The following is a 23598-nucleotide window of genomic DNA, read 5'->3' as shown; positions in this document are numbered from 1 at the left end:
AGAGTCAACCTGCACAGCAGCTTTGATGTCCTATGGACGCGGACCCCAAGATCCCTCTGATCCTCCACACTGCCAAGAGTCTTACCATTAATACTATATTCTGCCATCATATTTGACCTACCAAAATGAGCAACCTCACACTTATTTGGGTTGAACTCCATCTGCCACTTCTCAGCCCAGTTTTCCATCCTATCAATGTCCAGCTGTAACCTCTGACAGCTCTCAACACTATCCACAACACCCCCAACCTTTGTGTCATCAGCAAACTTACTAACCTATCCCTCCACCTCCCCATACAGGTCAGTTACAGAAATCACTAAGAGCAGGAGTCCCAGAACAGATCCCTGAGGCAGACCACTGGTCATTAACCTCTATGCAGAATATGACCTGTCTACAACCACTCTTTGCCTTCTGTGGGCAAGCCAATTCTGGATCCACAAAGCAAGGTCCCCTTGGTTCCCATGCCTCCTTACTTTCTCAATAGGCCTTGCATGGGGTACCTTTTCAAATGCTTTGCTGAATTCCATATATACTTAGTCTTCTGCTCTTCCTTCATCAACGTGTTTATTCACATCCTCAAAAAAAATTCAATCAGGCTCATAAAGCATGACTTGCCTTTAACAAAGCCATGCTGACTACTTCTAATCATATCATGCCTCTCCAAATGTTCATAAATCCTGCCTCTCAGGATCTTTTCCATCAACTTACCAACCACTGAAGTAAGACTCACTGGTCTATAATTTCCTGGGCTACTCTACTGCCTTTCTTGAATAAGGGAACAACATCTGCAACCTTCCAATCCTCTGGAACCTCCCCCCATCCCCATTGCTGATGCAAAGATCATCATCAGGGGCTCAGCAATCTCCTCCCTTGCCTCCCACAGTAGCCTGGGGTACATCTCATCCAGTTCCAGAGATTTACCCAACTTGATGCTTTCCAAAAGCTCCAGCACATCCTCTTTCTTAATGTCTACATGCTCAAGCCTTTCAGTCCACTGTAAGTCATCCCTACAATCACCAAGATCCTTTTCAGTAGTGAATAATGAAGCAAAGTATTCATTAAGTACCACTGCTATCTCCTCTGGTTCCATACACATTTTTCCACTGTCACACTTGATTTGTCATATCTTCTCACATCTTATCCCCTTGCTCTTCACATAATTGTAGAATGCCTTGGGATTTTTCTTAATCCTGCTTGCCAAGGCCTTCTCATGGCCCCTTCTGGCTCTCCTAATTTCATTCTTAAGCTCCTCCCTGCTAGCATAATCTTCTAGATCTCTATCATTACCTAGTTTTTTGAGCCTTTCATAAGCCATTCTTTTCTTTTTGACTAGATTTTCAACAGCCTTTGTACACCATGGTTACTGTACCCTACCAGCCTTTATCTCATTGGAATGTTCCTATGCAGAACACCACGCAAATATCCCCTGAACATTTGCCACATTTCTGCCGTACATTTCCCTGAGAATATCTGTTCCCAATTTATGCTTCTAAATTCCTGCCTGATAGCTTCATATTTCCTTTTACTCCAATTAACGCTTTCCTAACTTATCTGTCCTATTCCTCTCTAATGCTATGGTAAAGGAGATAGAATTGTGATCACCATCTCCAAAATGCTCTCACTGAGTGACCTGACACCTGACCAGGTTTATTTCCCAATACCAGATCAAGTACAGCCTACTCCTCTTGTAAGCTTATCTACGTCCTTGCTGAACACACCTAACAAACTCCACCCCATTTAAAACCCTGGCATCTCCCTACAGCAAATCAATATTTGGGAAATTAAAATCTCCCACCACAACAATCCTGTTATTACACCTTTCTAGAATCTGCCTCCCTATCTGCTCCTTGATGTCCGTGTCACTAAGTATCCTTACAGACACCAAGTGAGAAAAGGAATATAGTAATCAGATGGGAAAGTAAAGTCAGTTAATCTTTCCCAGAGACACACTGTTCAGAATGAGCATGTCACATTTGACTCCAGGTTGGCCTTTTAATCACCTATCTGTATGACCACTACAAACTTCCACCATCAAAACAATGCCCAGCCCCAGTGCTGCCTCAACATATTTGTTGGTCAATTTCTACATTCAATTATTTCACCATGCATGGCATGTTTTCTGCCTTCCTGCTTCTATGAACTTCTCATCCAAAATTTAACTGCTTGTATTTGTAATCATACTGCTGCTTTATCTGCTGAAATATGACTCAGAAAACTAACTTTGCCTCATAAGTCTCCTTTGAAAACCCTTGACACTTCATCAGAAGCATTACAAAAAAAAATCCTGTTATTATGTTTTAAATCTTAATGCATAGATGCAGGTGATGCTTTCTTGTACTGATTTATTTTTAATCTGATCAGTTTGAAATCATTCTAAGAATCCATTTTTTACAGTTTCATCATTTAAAACCTGGTTCAACTCAATTAATTTTATATTGATGCTTACCAATTCTTTGGTTCCATACTTGTTGACAAAGTTAAACATTTGATGAAGTACTGATACATCAGGCAGGTTAGTACAGTTTTTCAAATGTTCCTCAAACCAACACTCCCTATGGTTAGGCTGTAAAAAGAAAAATTAAAACCTTAACAAAATGAGATTATGCTAATATTCAACCAAACTGAAACAATTTGACTTCTACATGTCAATTGGGTGAGATGGCAGAACAATAGTCTGATAAATCCTTTCATGCGAGAGGTGTGAAGCAACAACCAGTAAGAGTGTAGTTGAGATAAAAGAGTGAAATCCAATGCAAAACTTTTAGAGTCAGTCATAAAAAACAAAGCAGGCCCTGTGGCCTACTTAGTTCATGCCAAACTGTTATTCTACCTAGTCCCATCCACCTGCACCTGAACCGTAGACCCGTACACTTCTACCTATGTAGCTTCTCTTAAATGCTGTCATGCACCTGGTCCTGACACATCTAGAAAACAAGGAGACTTGTGTCAGATTGCTATTTTTAGATTTCACTGCAGCATTCAACACTATTGTCCCACAGACCTTGGTGAACAAACTCCTGCTCCTCAGCCTAAATGCACCACTGTACAACTGAGGGTGTTGGACTTCATAACGAACAGACCTCAAATAGTCAGGACGCACAACTGCTCCTCCCTCCCCATCACCCTCAACACTGGTGCCCCCCCCCCACCCCAGGCTGTGCGCTAAGCCCACACATGACTACATGATCAAACACCCAAATAATCACATTGTCACTTTTGCAGATGGTACGACAGTGGTGGGGCTCATCACCAACAGCAATGAGATGGCCCACAAAGAAGAAGTGGAGGAACTTGAGGTCTGATGCCAGGCAAATAACCTCTTACTTAAATGTCAATAAGACAAAGGAGATAGTTATCGACTTAAGGAGTACTCGCATCACTCATATCGCCATTTACATTGGCAGAATAGTAGAGGAAATTGAAAGAAGTTTCAAGCTATTGTGAGTGTATGTCATGCACAACCCCTCATGGTCGAAGAATTCATCCTACGCAGTCAAGAAAGCTCACCAATGCCTTTGTTTTCTGAGGAAGTTGAAGAGAGCTGGGCCTTGCACATCCATACCCATGTCATTCTACCCATTCAGAATTGAGAATATCCTAACAAGCTGCTTCACTGCTTAGTATGGAAACTGCACTGTGGTGGACAGGAAGACTCTACAAAGCTGCCCAGTGCATCACCAGCACACCCACCATCAAGGGCATAGATACAGAAAGTTACCAGAAAAGGGCCAGTAACATCATGAAGGACTACCCTGCAAATGGACTGTTTGTCCCACTTCAACCAGGGAGGAGGCTATGTAGCATTCATGCCAAGATCACCAGACTCACAAATTGTTAGTTTTCCCAGGCAGTAAAACTGATCAAAACCTCCACCCACTAACTCCACCACTACTTTATTATTTCCTAGCAGTCACTTTATGTACAGATTAGTATCACTTTATGGACATAGATTCAATGTACATAAGCTATCTGATGTATTTATATTTATTGTGTTTATTATTATTGTGTTCTTTATCTTTGTGTTTTCTTCTGTGCTGTATTGGATCTAATGTAACAATTATTTTGTTCTCCTTTACACATGTATACAGGAAATGTCATTAAACAATCGTCAATCTTGAATTGAACCAGCATTTACCACATCTGCTGGCAGCTTTTTCCACACTCACACCACCCTTTGAGTGAAGAAATTCTTCCTTGGGTTCCCCCTTAAATAATTCACTTTTCACCCTTAACCTCTAGTTTTAGTCCCAACCTCAGTGGAAAAGCTTGCTCGCATTTACCACATGCCTTCTTTCAGCTTTCTTAATCTTCTTCTTAAGTGTTTTCTTGCATTTCTTACATTACTCAAGCATCTCATTTGTTTCTTGTTGCCTATACCTGCTATGCATTTTCAACTTCTTAACAAGGTCCACTAAAACTGTTAGCCTTGCCTTTTATTCTAAAAAGGAACATGTGCCCCAACCTTTGTGTAATCCACAATATTTTGAAGCCTACGTTTTACTGCAGTATTTCCAGAAACACCATCTCTTGTATGAAAAATTGGAAGAGAAAAGAAATTCTTTGAAGCAATTCTGCTGTTTGGGGAGATATTAAAGAACTTATGGCTCTTTTAAACTTTGATCTAAACTGTCAGTTCTTTATTTTATTAATTTTTGGGAGAGATAATCATCTACCATATAAATGCAGGTCTTTCTAGTGAGGACTTCCATGAGTACTCTTGTTTTAAACAAATTTAGCAGGTGCATCAAAAAAAAGATTGTTCTTACTCACTTCTAGTTTACAATCTTTTAAATTCAACTTAATATTAGCTAATTGAATTTTAAATTCATGCTCAATTTTATAGAAAATTTTCTGCTGCTCTAAAAATTTCAGAATACTAAAGATCTTCCTTGTCAGTACATCTGCACAAAACTACACCTCTTCTCCAATCATTCATTCTTACGTCATCATTACTTTCCCTCATCAATACAAACTAAGTTTTGTATTATGAATCTTCTTAAATGACCTCACTTTTTAAATGTTGGTAATTGGATGGTATTATTTAAAGATATTCAAAAAGGGTAGGAGTCCAAGGAAAAGCTGAAATTTATCAATACATTACTATACTATTCACCTGTAATTTGGTAGAGCATCTTCCACTCAAGAAAAGAAAAGCAAAATTGAAATTTAAATAGGACAAGTGCACAATGAGAAGCAATCAATTATGACACCACCATTTTTTCTTTCTTTTTCTAGTTGCACAGTTTGTCATCATTTGCACACTAATTGCCTGCCCTGTTGTTGTTTTGTTGTTTCTATTATGGTTATTGGGTTTATTGAGTATCCCAACAAAACAATAAAGCTCAATGTTGTATATGGTGACATATATGTACTTTGATAATAAATTTTCTTTGAACTTCTTATAATGATTTAGAAAATAAACTTTGTCAGAGCAGGTAATGCAGAACATTACTTTCTCTTTTTGTCACCTGGCAGCACACTAAAAATTACAAAGTAAGACTTAAGTTTTTTAGCTTCACAATACTGAACTGGCTGTTCACAATAAGGTCCCTCTGCAGGGGTGGGGGGGGGGGCTGAGATTTTGCTTTTGCAGTGTACCTCCATTCAGTTACAGTGTAACACTAAGTAACGTTGCTGTTCTCTGAAATTCTCCATTTTCAGATATCTCTATCCTCATCCACTTCCATTGTTCATATGGGTCATTAGACCCAAATTGCCCCACTATTTAATATGATCAAGGCTAATCCTTATTAGCCAATATACCCTCTATCAAATATTTATCCACCTGCCATTTAAGTGCTTTCAAAACTCAAGCTTTCATCATCAGCCACAGGACAGAATTCCAGAGATTCATAATCCTCTCCATGAAGAAATTTCAATGTACCTCACTTTTAAATAATGAGTCCCTTTACGTTTAGTTATGCTGCCTTGTTCACCATTCCCCCATGAGTGAAAACAGTCCAATATCTACATTGACAAGCTTCAGGACCACTAACAATGTCAAAAGCATCTTATTTTGTACTGTCACTCCCTCAATAATTTAGTCTTAGACCCTTCCCTATTTTTCTCATCTCTACCAACACTTTTTCCAAACTACTTGCACTGAATTTCTCAATGCTAATTTTTTCCATTTCGTAAGTAAAGTCATAAAACCAAAATAATTTGTCTCTCTTCTCACAGCAGCAACCTGTATTTCCAACATTTCCAGATTTTTTATTTTAAATTTCGGATTCTCAGCATCCAGTATTATGCTGCTATTTTAAATATGTTTCAAATTGCTTTATTGCATGTGTTTCTACAGTGTTATCTGTTTAGTATCCATACTGTAAGGAGAATCCACAGGCATAACTAACATCTAATCTAAGTGCCCCAAGTGGGGAACCACACTAACTGGAGGTTAAAAAATGTAGATATGCTAATTATGCTTCATATTTAACTTAATCACATCTTGAGATCATATTGGCAATATGGTATTAGGAGTCTTTAAAACAGTAACAACTTACACCCAACACCTTTATGTGAAGAATTTCAAACAGATCAAAGTCATTTCCTTCCAATGTATTAGGCTGTGTAATGTTCAGCTCAATATCAGGAGCCATGTAATTCCCCCTGTTGATTACCTGGAAGTTGTCAATATGAATAGATTAAATATAAGTAATCTCAACACAACAACAAATTAATTTAGATAGCCAGCAAATTACAGAAACGTTAACTAATAAAATTTTGCTGCATTTCATTTTATCTTTTATTGCCAATATTTTTTCATTAGCATTACTACATAAGCACCTTTTAGGAGCAGAAATGCAACTGTTCTATTTGTTTTATAAAAATTGTTCATCATTTCTCCTCATTTCTTTTCTAAATGGACGTCCCTCTGAACACTAGTTCTGAATTCTGAATAACGTTCTGGCCCAGTGATACAGTCCACTGATAGCTGCAGTAACGGTAAAATGAATAGTGGCCATTGATTAGAAAGTTAGTCATTTGAAAGTACAGTGGAAAAGAATTTGATTAGTTATCTTTACTCCCTCAAATGCTCCCCTACTTCTAGTGAAGGAAGTGATAACTGAAGTGGAATGTGGATTGTGGGTAGGCAGAAAATAATCAGTTTGGAATCGAGTTGAAAAACAACAATTAAAGAGAGTGCCATAGGCATGCATAGGAGAGTCACTTTGTAGAGGGAGATGCAGGGAGTAAGAAATGCAAACAAAACGTATTTGCAAGACATTTATAAGTACGTGAAGAAAAAATAATCATTGTAAGGTAATGCAGACACTGACAAACAGGACATTTTATCTCGTGAAATATAGAAAATGCAAAGAAATTAAGCAAATATTTGGGGTCTCTTCATGGAAGACAATTTGGAAATTGTCCCAATAATAGTGAAGGATAACATGTCCAGATTAAATTGAGAGTTTAAGGAAAATAATGAGTGAAAAAATGGAGAGATTAATGGGATTGAAAGGCATAAATCCCCAGGATCTGATGACCTGCATTCCAGGATTTTGAAGGATAACATTGTGTTGATAGTGAACCCACTGGTCATCATCTTGCAAAATCCATAGATTCTAAAATGGTTCCCTCAGACTGGAATGTAACAAATGCAACCACTTTGAGAAGTAAGGAAGGAGACAGAAAACAGGTTCAAAATACAGGGAGCCCGATTATCAGTAGTCATTAACAGAGCACAACTTAGCAGCATCAACTTGGGTTTATGAATGGAAAATCATCCTTTTTTTTAGATACTAACTGAACAGGCAAAGGGAACCTGCCTAGTGTAATGTAGTTGGATTGCAAGAAGCCTTCGATAACATGTCTCAAAAGAGGATATCAACAATATGAGATTGGAGTAATCAAGGGATAGATTGAAGATTTGTTAATAAACTGAAAACTTAGTGGGAACAAATGGATTATTTTTGATATCAGAGGCTATGTCAGAAGGTGTGTTCAATATTAATGATTTAAATGAGGGGCCTGGGACTGCTGATGACACGAGGGAGGTGGAAGGGTGGGCTGTGGCAAGGGTACATAGAGATAAGGACATGGTGAATGTAATATAGAACATAGAAAAATTACAGCACAATACAGGCCCTTCAGCCCACAATGCTTGCCAAACATGTACTTACTTTAGATATTATCACAGGCTACCCATAATGTCAATAATGGAGAGTTTCTCCACTTTGAAAGGGGAAAAAAATTACAAATGGTATCTTTTTAAATAGAGATTGGACATTGAAAGTTAACATGCAAGTTTAACAAGCAATTATTAAGGCAAACTGTTGTCTTTACTGTGAGCGAATTTGAACACAAGATTAGCTAGAAGAGATTCTACAGATGCAGGAGATCCAGCAAAGATCTCAGTCCAAATCTCCAACTGCTATTTCCTCTCCATAGATGCTGCCTGAATTCCATAGATATACAGCATCTTACTCGAATAATCTACAACATATTGGAATATTATGTACAGGTCTGGATTACCTGTTTTGGAAATACCATCAAGCATGCCAACAATGTGGCTTGCTTAACAGCTGACCAAGTCTAAGTAAGCCCTCAGTTCTGGTGCCCCAGGGCCTGCGATACTTTCTAATGTCAATTTGCTTATCCTGCCTCTGGATTTGAAGGACATAGCAGCTTCAGAATCAGGTTTATTGTCACTGACATAGGTTGTGAAATTTGTTGTTTTGCAGCAGCAGCAGTACAGTGCAATAAATAAAAATTGCTAGAAATTACAAGAAGAAAAAAAAATGGATGTTGTGTACTTGGATGCTCAGAAGGCCTTTGACAAACTGCTGCATGAGGCCACTGAGCAATACAAGAGCCCAGGATGTTACAGGAAAGATGCTAGCATGGATAGAGCACTGACTGATTGGCAGAAGGCAAAGAGAGGGAAGAAAGGGAGCTTTTCCTGACTGGCTTCTGGTGATCAGTGGTATTCCGCAGGGGTTGGTGTCGGGACTACTTATTTTTACGTTGTATGTCAGTGGTTTGGATGACGGAATTGATGGCTTTGTAAGCATGTTTGCAGACGATGCAAAGATAGGTAAAGGAGCAGGCAGTGTTGAGGAAGGAAAGGGGCTGCAGAAGGATTTAGACAGATTCGGAGAATGGTCAAAGAGGATGGAATACAGTGTCAGAAAGTGTGTGGTCATGCAGTTTTGTAGAAGGAATAAAAGTTTAGACTGTTTTCTAAACAGGGAAAGAAATTCAAATCCTCATGCAGGATTCCCAAATGGTTAATTTGCTGGTTGAGTTGGTGGCGAGGAAAGCAAATTCAATGTTAGCATTCATTTCAAGAAGTCTAGAACTTCAAGGATGTAATGCTGAGGCTTTAAGGCACTGGTGAGGCTTCACTTGGATTACTGTGAGCAGTTTTGGGCCCCTTATCTGTGAAAGAACATGCTGACATGAGAGAGGGCTCAAAGGAGGTCTATGAAAATTATTCCAGGAGTGAAAGACTCATCATATACAGTTCTGGGTTTATATTCACTGGAATCTCATTGAAACCTATTGAATGTTGAAAGGCCTAGATAGAGGGGATGTGGAGAGGATGTTTCCTATAGTGAAGGAGTCTAAGACCGGAATAGAGGGATGTCCATTTAGAACACAGATAAGGAGATGCTTTTTAAGCTTGAGGGTAGTGAGGAGGCCAGGTATCTGGGTGTATTTAAGGCAGAGGTTGATAGACTCTTGATGTCATGGTGTGAAAGGTTATGAAGGCAGGAAAATGGGGTTTGAGAAGGAAATAGTAGAGTAGATTTGATGAGCCGAATAGCTTAATGCTTCTCCTATGTCCTATGGTCTAAGAATGAATAATTATATTTTTATTCATTTACATTTATTGCCCACCCCTAATTGCCCTTGATTAGTGGTGGTGACTAGCCACCTTATTGAACTGCTGCAGTCCCTGAGGTGTAGGTACACCCACAGTGCTGTCAGGGAGGGAGTTCCATGATTTTGACCCAGTGACAATGAGGGAACGGTGATATGTTTCCGAAATACGGGAGAGGTGATGGAGGGCAGAGTTGATAGTGGACGAAGGGAAGCCGCTTTCTTTACGTTGTTAAAGTCAGGGTGGTGAGTGACATGGAGGGGCCTTTCCAAGTGGTGGTGTTCCCGCCTATCTGCAGCTCTAGATGGTTGTGGTCGTGGGTCTGGAAGGTGCTGCCTTAAGAGCTTTGGTGAGTAGTTGCAGTGCATCTCGTAGATAGTACACACTGGTGCGAAACAGTGAGGTAGTGTTTATGGCTTCATGACCCACTCAAAAATCTGATGGCAGTTAGGAAGAAACTGTTTTTAAAACATAGAAGTGCATCTTCAGCCTCTTGTATCTCCACATTGATGGCAATAATGAGTAAAGGGCAAGGATGGATGATGAGGGTCCTTCATGATGGGTGGCACCTTCTTGATGCATCGCCTTTTGAAGACATCCTTGATGATGGGAGGCTGGCACCCATGATGGAGCTGAGTAAGTCTACAATCCTCTGCACCCTCTTCTGATCTTGTGCATTGGTGCAGATGGTGATGCAGCCAGTCAAAAATACTTCTGGAACATACATAGATCGTGAGTGTCTTTGGCAACATACCAAATTTCTTAAAACTCATGAAATATAGAGTCTAGCGTGCCTTCTTCATAATTACATCAATATGCTGGGCCCAAGAGAGATCTTCAGGATGTTGCCCCCCAATGGAAGCTGCTCACCCTTTCCACTGCTGACCCCTCAATGAGAACCGCGACCTGTTCTCCTGATTTCCCCTTCCTACAGTCCTGAATCAGTTCCTTGGTCTAACTGACATTAAGTGCAAAGTTGTTTTTGTTTTCAGCCAGCCAACCCCTCCCACTCTTCCCCCTCTCTCATACATCTGCTGATCACCATCTGAGATTCTTCCAGCAACAGTTGTGCCTTTGGTGAATTTATACATGGCATTTGAGCTGTGTCTAGCCACACAGTAAAGAGGACAGAAAGAATGAAACACTGGGCTAAGGGTATTGGTGGCATCTCTCTAGTGCTATGCTAAAGACTGCCCAAACTCAGCAGCTCAGAGGTCAGTGTTCAGTAAATCCCGAGTTGTGCTTTGGATTTGAAATCCTGATCTTCAGTCATTCTTTCCATCAATTACCAAAGGTTGTGCTATTGCAATAAATGTGATAGTGAATCTTATTGTTGATGGCTACTTTCACTGAGAAGAGGTTCTTACAAATGGGAGCTGGTCCACACTACTGAGAGTCTGCCCGGGAGACTTCAGCAGTAGAGGGTGGTGATGCACAGCAGGAGCAGGCAAGTAGATGAGGAATTTTGCCTTGTGGACATTGCATGATCAAATTGTTAATGATTTGGAGCATGGTTTCTAAATGCATGCAAAAACTAGTGTTGTCTGCCTATTGCAAATTGACCACCAAGCGTCCGATAACCGTGGCTCTGGATTGCGGAAGCCCAGTGACTTGGTTTTCCATGGGTCCTCTAATTCCAGACCAGAGGGAAGTTGGTTAGGGGGGAGCAAGGAAGATTGAAAAATGTATTCAGGAACAGTCTACACTGTGATTGGCCTTGGTATAGAATGATTGTGTGGTTAACAAATTGCATACCATCGTGGAGCAAATGTAAAACAAAAACACATTTCTGCAGGTAATACTATTCAAAAGTACTCCACAGTTCCTCCTGCCTGGCAGAGTCAAACTTAAAATGCGGTCAGGGATTGTGGGTTCTGCTTTCTTCAGTTTTCCGGGAGTAGTTACACAAAGGAGATTTTGTCCACTGTGCCTTCAGCCGGTCAGAATCCACATTGGAATTTGGGGAGCCATCAAGTATATTCAAGCTTAGACATCAATAGATTTTTAGGTATTAGGGGAATCAAGGGATATGAGTTTGTATGGAAAACTGGTAACAAGGTCAAGAAGCAGTCTTGATCTTACTGGCCAACGCCTGCTGCTGTTTCATATGATCCTACAGTCCAAGAAAGCAATGAATTTGTGTGAGACAGCGAGAAGTTGTGGGGAATTTGTTGTGAATGTGAAAATGTAGAACCTGAGGCTGGGAAGCAGTGAATACATTTTAGAGATCCTGTGTAGACAGCTACAAGCACTGCAAGTGGCAGGAATGGTGAGATGCTTGAAAAAGAGCAAGTGAGTAAAAAGCTAGGAAGACAGGCTAAGGGGCAATTTAATGATGGAGGCTGAAATTCAGGTAATACAAGTTAGTTCAAGTTAGTTCATTAGAAGAAAGGCCAGGCCAGGCCTCCATAAAACCAAGGTGCCAATATGATCATGAATAGTTCATGGAAGACTAAAACTTACATGATTGTACATTCTGAAACAAAATGCAGAGAAATGTTTTGTTTTATGTGAGAATACTTGTCTTTTATGCGATCTAAAAACTTATTCAAGCAGCTACTCCTAAGTACATACTCTGCTGAAAAACATTTAAACCATCTATAAACTCAGTCCCAATCTGAACAACTGAACACATCTGTACTGAAAGACAGAGACTTACATGAAATGAATATGTGATATCCTTGTATGCGCAAGGTGAATCAAAGAAAGCAAGTGTTCCTGTATCATCGCCTATGGTTCCCTCGTACAAAAATAGGGAAGGAAACACTGACCTGTTTCAAAAGCAGAGGACAATAATTGCATTAGGTAGCCTAAGGAAATAACAGTCAATTCCTCCTTTAATGCAGCCAAATCAAAAAGTGTTTACTGAGAGTTAAATATCTGTTCATATTAACATTATCTACATATTTTAGCAGTATAATAAATAATATTTAATCTTCATAAGTTTATCATTAAGCAAATACAAAATCAATGCAACATTATATTGAGCAGAGATGAGTGTTGTATGCCAAACTGGTGAAAAGGTGCTTTATGTATATCTTTAAGTTAGAAAATAAACTCATTACATACATTGTGGTCCTCTGTGCATTGGATTTACCAAATCCAGATTGGGTATTGACTGCTTATCTGTTTCAGTTTGGCCACTCCCACTGTGACCTTCCTGTGTGATTTCTAATGCTATCAATGGCCCTTCATTGATTGGGGTTGGCTATGTATGTTACATCCTATCTGTCAAAGTTGGTACTCAAGCCAGGGCAGTACAATACGGAGAGTAAGCTGTTCCCCACACAGCAGACTCCCCCATTTCACAGAGCTGATGAATCCAAAGGGCAGAGACCAATGCAGTTTGGCACCAGTGGTATCACAGGAGTTGCCAGTCAGGACTGAACTCAACGTAAGACTACCTCAGAGATTCCAGCTCCAGATTTCTCCTTGGGGTTTACTCCCAAAGCCTTCCCTGTGAGTGGGTACAGCCGCAAGGCTGCGGAGATTTGAGATCAGAGTTTTCCTCCTCATAGGTGACCTACCAGCCATGGCTGATGACCCTGGAGTGACGGTTTTTAAGGCAGCAGTAACCTACCTTTGCTTCTTCTATCAGTGGAAGTGGTTCTGCCAGGCTTAGTAGTTAAGCCACACGAGAAGGCCAGAAACTCGACTTGATTGTCCGAGGCTATCTGAGATGCATGACACTTGAGAGTTTATCCCCAGTACTTCCCCTCCCCCAGCTATGCCAGCATTAAGAAGCTGATTTCTAAAACTGTCCCAACAAAGCCTACTGGGAGTTAAAGAGTAGCACAACTTCTGATCGGATACTACTGTGCAGGTATCCAGATTCAATATAAAATGTTCAATAACTTCAGATCATAACCACAGTTTCCATTTCACTTTAGAGACTGCAGCTGGTGGTATCAGTTCTGTGATTGCCATTTACAGCTCAAAACTCAAACATCAGTTTCTCTGACCATTCTGCCTTCTGACATTTAATCTCTCCTGTCCATTGTCCAATAACTGATCACATCTTTTACTTTTTGTTTTGTATGCTGTAGGTTCTGTGTTCATGGATTTGATTAAAATCTTCTATATCATCAATGTTTCCAGTTCATTGATCAAAATGTTAACATCTCTCTTTGATTGGTTTGGTTAATGTTTCCAGCAATTTTCATTCACATAAGAACATAAAAACATAAGAAAACAGATTACTCTGTGCCTCTTCCTTTCCTTTTCTATTTACTTAAGCTTTAAAAAGACAAAACATACTTGATGGTCATCATGAAATTTGCCTGGTGGGCTTTAATCCTGATATCACTACTACTCTTAGGCTTTGGATAATAATTTTGCCAGTGAAAAGAAAATCAAAATATTGCATCATTATGACATAAACACAAAAGTTTCTGAAGATGCTGGAAATCTGGAGCAACACACACAATTTGCTGAAAGGAGAGAGAAATCACTAGAAGTTGGAGAAATTGATGGCCATGCCATCAGGCTGGTGGCAACCTAGGCAGAATATGAGGTGTTGCTCCTCCAACCTGAGTTTGGTCTCATCATGGCAGAGGCCATTAACAGACATGTCAGACTAGGAATGAAAAGTTGAATTGAAATGGGTGATTCTGCCTTTTGCAATGGACAGGATGATGGTGCTCAAGAAAGTGCCCCCAAACTGCATCAGCTAGAGGAGACTGCACCAGGAGCAGCAGATACAATAGATGACCCCAACAGCTTTGCAGGTGAAGTGTTGCCTCACCTGGAAAGACTGCTAGGGTCCCCAAGTACTTGTCACGCTTGCAGTGACAGGTGTCAGGAGGGAGATCAGTGGACAAGAGAGTCACCGAGAGAGTGATCCCTGCGGAAAGTAGAGGGTAGGGCTGGGTAGGAAAAGCTGTGCTTAGTGTTAGGATCCCATCGGAGATGGCAGAAGCTACATGGAGTGTTGTGCTGAAGACTGATGCTCATGGGGTGGTAAGTAAGGAGAAGGGGAACCCTATCCCTTAACATTTTGTCATATACTTCCAAACATTTTAGCTAATCTTCAATACATTTTGCTTGCCAGGCTTTTAACAGTTTTACACACTTGGCTTCCGGAGTAACTAAAAATCTTTCCACTGAACATTAATAAAATATACTTGTTTTATTTGCTGTTAATGATACCAAGAATGATTATAACTGTCATTCATTTTACTATAGTATCAAGATTATTAATATTTCTGAGCATGCTCCCAATATACTGTATAATCAGTATAAGAATGAGTTCTAGTTTAGAAAGGACATGTTGTCAGTGGGGTGCTTTGCAGTACAAGCCCAGTTTGGATATTGGGCATAATATTATAGCCCCAATTTCCAATTTGTGTTGGTTCATTAAAATTCCTTCAACTAATGCCAGAAGGAACACAGGTGCAGTGGATGCTGATCAGCAATTTATTTTTCTTCACTTCAGACACACACATGGCCCTTTCATCAACATAAGGACAAAGCACTGAACTCTGACAATATATGCAAACTAAAGTTGCCTGGCAGCCTTTCATTTGGGGGTTCATTTCTTCATTATGCATGAGCCATTTCTGCATTTTTAAAAAATATTCAACACCTTAAAAGTTACAGTTTTAAAAAAATAGCTTTTATTAACTTGAGGAGCTACAGACATGAGATAAAGCAAATTTTAGAGAGCTGTCAACTTGTGCCTTTATATTAGTCCATCTTATTTGTTATTAATGTCACCCCTATATAAGAGCTTGAAGGATTTATAAGGCTTTCTGTGGGGCCACTGGTTGTCTATCTTAATATTTTGTTAACAAAATATCCCTATCTATGTGTTGGAAATCTGTGGTTTGATTGTGGAAAATGAACAGACTTTAAAAGAAGAAAGCTGAAGCTGAAAGGTGGAATAACTGTCAGAAATAAAAAGCAAAATACTGTGCAAATCTGAAATAAAAATAGAAAGCGCTGGAAGTAATCAACATGCCTAATTGCATCTGCAGAGAGCAAATGAATCAATGTTTAAGCATTTTGCTTCTAAACAACGTCCTTCCGTCAGAATCGGAAGAAGTTTGAGATGCAACACACTTTCAACAGCTCCAGGCTCAGCAAAATGCTGAGAGGTAGAAAGAGCTCAAAAGAAATTGGAGAAGAATCTTTACCAATGGGCAGTGTGCACAAGAAAAATGGGAGGAGTGAGTAAAATCTGAATTTTTTGAATTCAATACTGAAAAGAAAGCATCATGAAAAAAACCCATTGCGTCAGGTTTTTCAACCAAGGGTTAATTTCATGGTAGACATGGTGGAACATGGAGGTAAAAATGGATGTGTATCTAGCATGCTTGGTGCACACCCAAATTGTGGCACTCTTTCTATAGCCATAAAATGATAGGGACCAAAGTGGATGTAAACTCCTTTATGGTAAACAGCATGGTGGCAAAATGCAGGTTCGAATCCATTCCGTTGGTGCTCAGGCTCAATGAGCTGAACATGAAACTCAAGTTACAGGATTGTAAGTCTTCACATTCCATCAGATTAGTTCACTGAGGAAACTTCTATTTTTGCTCCTTTGAAATAATTCATGAGCATTTCATGCCCATGGCTTTCAAGACTTTGTAAGATGTAAAATCTTCACGAGAGTACAAATAATAATGCCAGAATTATCTTCTCTAGTTCAAATCACAGTAAATGCACTTTTTCACCCATCTGAAGCTTTAGAATACTCAGCTTTGGTCTGGCAAAAGAAACTAGCCGGAGCAGGGAAAACCACCAGGCATCCACAACCCACCCATCCCTGGAATGCATTTACATCAGGCTTCAATCAGGAGGAGACCCGACTCCACCGCATTTGAAGAACACATTTACCCTAATTGCTCTACAGTTGAAAGAATGCTCCTATGTTGTCACCATTTGTTATTCAAGAAAGAATATGGCCAATTTTGCAAGCAGCAAGGTCCCAAAAAGAAAACAAAGGATTGCTTGATTAAGATTGGTTAAAAAGGCTATTAATGATGAGAACACCAGTAGAATTCTCCTATTTCCTCTCATTTAGAAACAGTGCTCAGAATAAAGAATGTTCATTCTATTTCCTCCTCTTACATGCAACCTTCTCTTATCCATGACTTCTTTGAATTTACCTGTAAGCGGTACCTGTTTCACAACTGCTTCATGTTGTACGTGCACTCCTTACTGAAGCAGAGTCACCTCACACACCTCTCCTCACTCACATACATGTGAATTCCATTCTTAATACCATTGCTGCTACCTTTCTTCCACTCCTACCTCTGCTGGCCAGACACACTGATTATTTCCCCTCCTCATTTTCTTTAATGTGCAGTGCCTCACGAGGAAAGGTACACAAAGTGCTCATCTCTGGGATCATTTGACTTCCACCACAGCACTCCTACAGACCTTGAGGTATGACATGGACATCAGCACAGCAGCTCATGTTGCTGTGCCAACTCTTTAAGCTACCTGAAAAACCTCCCTTCCTACAATTTTTTATCATCTATATGGAACAACAACTAAAGCAGTCCCGAGCTAGGATAATGCAAAACAAAGGACACAAAGTCCTTTAAATAGCACACCTAGTGGAGGTGGAGAGATGCATTTCTGCTGTTAAATACTGAATCCATGCACATTGAACGCAAGGAATTAACTGCGTTGTTCTAGACCTATTTGGCAGGACTGACATCACATCTCTGTGGTACCCTGGCAGATGTCACATTCTACATACTAAAAGTACTAGGCGATATTACATGTATTCATGCCCAAAATAATATGGGACTTGGATAACTTGCATTACAAATGTACAAATACACCATCCTCTGTACAAATATCTATTCTGCCTCCATAGCTTCCAAACAACTTGGGTTGCACGTTTTGTTCTAAATATTTTAATTTAAATTTTCAACCCTCTGAGTCATCACTGATCCAAGACTACAACATTTTGCAAACAAATTATGGCCTCTTACATTTTTATGCTTATATAATGTCCTGATTCACATTTTTACTGTTACGCTGTAGATATTTCATTCAACGGTTCTGTAAGAGCAGTCTATTCTGCTTTCAGCATGTGGAGGTTATTGCTGAAGATAAGGGATGATGAGGAATGTGTGCCATCCAATTAGAACAGTGGAACTGGGGGGAGGTTTTTCTGGTGAGGGACACTAAGGTTGGGCTTGGGGCTTTGGTTTGGCAGGAGATGAAGAGAGAAGACACCGGAGAGGACAGATCATAGGATTTGACCCAGTGCGGGACCATGATTCAATGACGCCAGGTGCTGAGATCGATTGAGGATCAGTAAATACGGTGAAACATTGAGCACCAACTTGTGCATGTCTGACTGTTTAATTAAAATGGGCCCTTTTCTTTTAGTTTTTTTTATTAACCCTTTAGTTAAGATTCACAATTATAATTCCTGTAATTGTATACTGTACAGTGTACTGTGTTATTTCATGGCACTAATTTGAGAAGGATAGCAAATCACACAGCATCCACACAAACTGGGGTTTGGGGTGGGAGAGCTGCCTCAATCTCACAAGTTTGGCGGGACTGGAGAGTGTCTTCCCTAGGCTTATCCAACCAAGGAAACCGGGGGTTTTATTTAGAAACTTCATTCATGAAAATATGATATTCTTCCTTAATACATCCTATATATTTGTAGCCCAGTATATATATTTATCTGCATATACTCTGCAAAACACTGAGATCAACTATTGAAGGTATTTGTAAACACTGCAGGATGCCTAACAGCAACATTCACAGATGATCCTGAAGTATTTTCCAGGGTTGGGAGATGTCCCTTCATTGCTCTAAATGCAGTTGGCAACAACATAAGCTGGAGAAACAGTAGACTTCAATTTGTTGGAAACTTTGATGAAGGCTAGGCCCACAGTGTCAAGCACATCAGAAGAAATGTCTTGAGCGATGTCTGTGGTAGCCTTCATAGCTAAGTTGTTGATTTTTGTGTCACTCGGTCTTAAGTCAGGAGCACCAGGTAGGCTCAACTTCCTCTAAAGTTTTTGGAGATCAGAACTAACACAGCACAGGACTTGATGACAAACATCGTTGTTTCTAACTGAGATGGTAAAGAATTCAAGTCAAAAGGCAAATCCAAAAGTAATGTTTTGATAATAGCTAATAGATCACAGTATGAACACCACAGAATTACACAAGACTGGAACAGACCTTAGTGCCTTCCTCAGATGGTCCCATTTGCCTGTGTTTGGCCTTTTAGAACTTTCCTATCCATGTAACTGTCCAAATGTTTTTATAAAAAATGTTATAATTGTACCCATTTAAAGCACTTTCTCTCAGATTCCCTTTAGTTTCAGATTCTTGCACTTACTGCCTCATCCGATAAAGGCAAAAGTACCATATTCCTTCATAATCTACTTTGTCCTCTTTCAGAGAACTACATACTTCCATACCTTGGGTTTCTCTGTTCTACAAGGTTCTCGAGCCTCTGTCATTCACTATATCCAACACTAGATTAACTTCCCAAAAATGCATCACTTTGAAACTGCCCAAGCTATTTAAGCCATTTAGCTACGTCTAATTCCTGCATGTGATTAATTTTAAATATATTATGCTTATAACCTAAAGCTTGAAAATGTGCCCGTTCTTCACATTTTCTCTACAGTGACAAGATCTGCACGCTACAGTTTATGTGGCAACATTGGATTGTGCATAATTAGGCACTTGGCAAGAGCCAATATAAAGAAGTTAGGTTTAAGTGGAGTGGCCATTGTGTGAGTGGGCCAGTGTTAGAATGGGAGCTCAGGTTTTGGATAGCCTGTGGGTAAATGTTTTTATTTCATTTTTCGTTTTACACAGTTGGAACGGTGAGGATGCTAGGCAGGATAAAGGAATGCTCCTCTTGCAGGATGCAGGTAGGCAGGGAAACCTCCAGTGTCCCTAACAACTTCACCAGTAAGTGGTGGATCCAGCCACAACTTCTTTGGGACTGTGTTAAGGTATTGGATGAAATCCAGAACAGTTGAAAGGCTGAGGGACTGATCGACAGGACATACTGGGGGTTCAGTAGTTACCCCCAAGGTACAGGACACAGGTGTGACTGTCAGGAGGCGGATAAAGGGGATAGACAGCCAGCACAGTGTACCCGTGGCCATTCTCCTCAGCAACACTTTGGATACTACTGTGGGAGAATGACCTAACAGGAGAAAGCCACAGCAGTCATCTCTGGCTCTGTGGCTCAGAGAGAAAGAGGGGGAATGGGAGTGCAGTGGTGAAAGGGGATTCCATTGCTAGAGGAGCAGACAGGAGATTCTGTGGATGTGAAAGTGACAACATGTTGCCTTCCAAGTGCCTGGCTCAGGGACATCTCGGATTGGGTCCACAGCAGCCTAAAGGGGCAGGGTGAGGAGCCGGAAGTCATGGTACATGTTAGTGTCAATAATAAAGGTAGGAAAAGGGATGAGGTCCTGAAGAAAGAAAATAGAGTGTTACCCCAGGGTAGTAATCTCTGGATTGCTGCCTTTGCAATGTGCAAGTGAGGGTAAAAATAAATGATTTGGCAGATGAATGCATGGCTGAGCAATTGGGATCTATGCTAGGAAAAGTATGACCTGTACAAAAAGGACTGGCTACATTTGAACCGAAGGGGGACCAATATTATTGCAGGCAGGTTTGCTAGAGCTGTTGGGGAGTGCTTAAATTTATTTGGCAGGGGGATGGGAACCGGCGTGATAGGGCAGAGGATGGGGCAGTTGGTATACAAGCAGATACAGTGTGTAGTCAGACTGAAGAAGGACAGGCAGAAGTTAAAAAGAAAAATTGCAGTCAGTTGATGAGTTGAAGTTCAACACGGGAGCATAATTGGAAAGAGTGATGAATACAAAACTGAATGCATGCAGTACCTGGAATAAGGCAGATGATGTTGTAGTGCTATTAGAGATTGGCAGGGACAAAGCTGTGGGTATCACTGAGTTGTGGCTGAAAGAAGATCAGAGTTGGGAGCTTAACATCCAACGATAAATGTTGTAACAAATGAAGGGATGGGATGGCTCTGTTGGTAAATAAAAAACCAAAATCAAATCTTAAAGGTGACAGAATCAGAAGATGCAGAATCCACGTGGGTTGAGTTAAGAAATTGCAAGGGTAAAAGACTCCAATGGGAGTTGTATACAAGCCTCCAAACAGTAGCCAGGATATTGAATACAAGATACAACGAAGCATAGAAAAGGCATATAGAAAGGTTAATGCTACCATGGTCATGGGGAATCTCAATACATGTTTGAGAAAATAGATTGGTATAGGATCCCAACAAATGGAACTCGTAGAATAGCTATGAGATAGCTTTTCAGAGTAGCTTGTGGTTGAACCCACTAGGGGAAAGCAATTCTGGATTGGGTATCATGTAATAAACCAGATTTGAATATGGAGCTTAAGAAAAGGAAGCCTGAGGAGACAATGGTGATAATATAATTCACACTGCAGTTTGAAAGTCAGACGTGTCAGTATTACACTAGAGTAAAGGAAATTACAGTGGCATGAGAGAGGATCTGGCCAACATTAATTGGAAGGGGACACTAGCAGGGATGATGACAGAACAGCAATGGCTGGAGTTTCAGGGAGCAATTTGGAAGGCACAGGATACATCCCAAAGATGAAGATATGTTCTAAAGGGAGGATGATGTAACTGCTGCTGACAAGGGAAGTGAAAAACAGCATAAAAGGAAAAATGCAAAAATATAGCAACAATTAGTGGAAAGTCAGAGGATTGTGAACATTTTATAAACCAACAGAAGTCAACTAGTAGAGTGGATAGGGGAGAGCCAGTGAATGTGGTTTATTTAGATTTTCAAAAGGCTTTTGACAAGGTCCCACACAGGAGATTAGAATGCAAACTTAAAGCACACGGTATTGGGGGTATGGTATTGATGTGGATAAGAGAATTGATTGGCAGACAGGAAGCAAAGAGTGGGAGTAAACGGGACCTTTTCAGAATGGCAGGCAGTGACTAGTGGGGTACCACAAGGCTCAGTCCTAGGACCCCAGTTGTTTACAATATATATTAATGATTTAGACGAGGGAATTAAATGCAGCATCTCCAAGTTTGCGGATGACACGTAGCTGGGCAGTGGTGTTAGCTGTGAGGAGGATGCAGGGTTTCTTGGATAAGTTAGGTGAGTGGGCAAATTCATGGCAGATGCAATTTAATGTGGATAAGTGTGAGGTTATCCACTTTGGTTGCAAGCACAGGAAAACAGATTATTATCTGAAAAGGGGAGGTGCAACGAGACCTGGGTGTCATTGTACACCAGTCATTGAAGGTGGGCATGCAGGTACAGCAGGTGGTGAAAAAGGCAAATGGTATGTTGGCATTCATAGCAAAAGGATTTGAATACAGGAGCAGGGAGGTTCTACTGCAGTTGTACAAGGCCTTGGTGAGACAGCACCTAGAATATTGTGTGCAGTTTTGGTGCCCTAATCTGAGGAAAGACATTCTTGCCATAGAGGGAGTACAGAGAAGGTTCACCAGATTGATTCCTGGGATGGCAGGACTTTCATATGAAGAAAGACTGGATCGACTAGGCTTATACTCACTGGAATTTAGAAGACTGAGGGGGGATCTTATTGAAACATGTAAAATCTTAAAGGGATTGGACAGGCTAGATGCAGGAAGATTGTTTCTGATGTTGGAGAAGTCCAGAATGAGGGGTCACAGTTTAAGGACAAAGGGGAAGCCTTTTAGGACCGAGATGAGGAAAAACTTCTTCACACAGAGAGTGGTGAATATGTGGAATTCTCTGCCACAGGAAACAGTTGAGGCCGGTTCATTGGCTACATTTAAGAGGAAGTTAGATATGGCCCTTGTGGCTAAAGGGATCGGGGGTATGGAGAGAAAGCAGGTACAGGGTTCTGAGTTGGATGATCAGTCATGATCATACTGAATGGTGGTGCAGGCTCGAAGGGCCAAATGGCCTACTCCTGCACCTATTTTCTATGTTTCTACGTTAACTAAAAATGATAACAAGAGAAAATATAAACTATGAAGATAAGCTATCCAATAATATGAAAGAAGATACCAGAAGTTTTTTTCAGTTATATAAATTAGAAGAGAGATGGGGAAAGGTTACCTGACCACTGCAAAATGGCGCTGGAGAGTTAGTAATGGGGGACAAAGAAATGGTGGACAAACTTAGTCTTCACTGTGGAAAACACTAGCACTATGCCAGAAATTCAAGAGTGACGGGACAGAAGTGCTAATACGAAGGAGAAGGTGCTTGGGAAGCTAAGAGGTCTGAAAGTAGTTAAGTCAACTGGACCAGATGGACTAAAACCCCAGTATTTTGAAAAAGCTAGTGGAGGCATTTCTAACAATTTTTTCAAGAATCACTAGATTCTGGAATGGATCTGGAGGACTGGAAAATTCCAAATATCACTTCATTCTTTAAGAAGGGAGAGAGGCAGAAGAAAAGAAATTATAAACCAATTAGCTTGACTGTAATGATTGGGAAAATGTTGGAATCCATTATTAAGAATGAGGTGTTTGGTACTTCGAGGCACATGATAAAATAGGCCAAAGTCAGCATGGTTTCCTTAAAAGGAAATCTTCACTGACAAATCTGTTGAAATTCTTTGCGGAAATAAAAAGCAGGATAGACAAAGGAGAGTCAGTGGTTGTTGCTTTTTTCATTTTCAGAAGGCCTTTGACAAGGTGCTGCATGAAACAGCTTAAAAATATAAGAGCCTATGGTCTTACTGTTAAGATACTAGCATGGATCAAAGATCAGCTGACTGGCATGAGGCAAAGAGTGGGAATGAAGGGA

General features: G+C 40.3%; 1 protein-coding gene across 2 annotated transcripts in view; it reads right to left on the bottom strand.

Annotated features, from left to right (window-relative positions):
* Nucleotides 1-23598, bottom strand: part of itga4 (integrin alpha 4) — a 228219-nt gene that overhangs the window by 11057 nt on the left and 193564 nt on the right. For both annotated transcript variants that reach the window (XM_059966797.1, XM_059966796.1), the window contains exons 22-24: nt 12489-12600; nt 6504-6620; nt 2447-2563 (exon numbers count right to left, since the gene is read on the bottom strand). In XM_059966797.1, the coding sequence (XP_059822780.1) occupies nt 2447-2563; nt 6504-6620; nt 12489-12600 (346 nt within the window). The remainder of the gene's footprint in view (nt 1-2446; nt 2564-6503; nt 6621-12488; nt 12601-23598) is intronic.

Source organism: Hypanus sabinus, chromosome 4 (genome assembly GCF_030144855.1).
Source record: "Hypanus sabinus isolate sHypSab1 chromosome 4, sHypSab1.hap1, whole genome shotgun sequence".
Lineage (NCBI taxonomy): Eukaryota > Metazoa > Chordata > Chondrichthyes > Myliobatiformes > Dasyatidae > Hypanus > Hypanus sabinus.
Note: the sequence above shows the minus strand (reverse complement) of the source record. Positions and strands in the feature narration are given on the sequence as shown.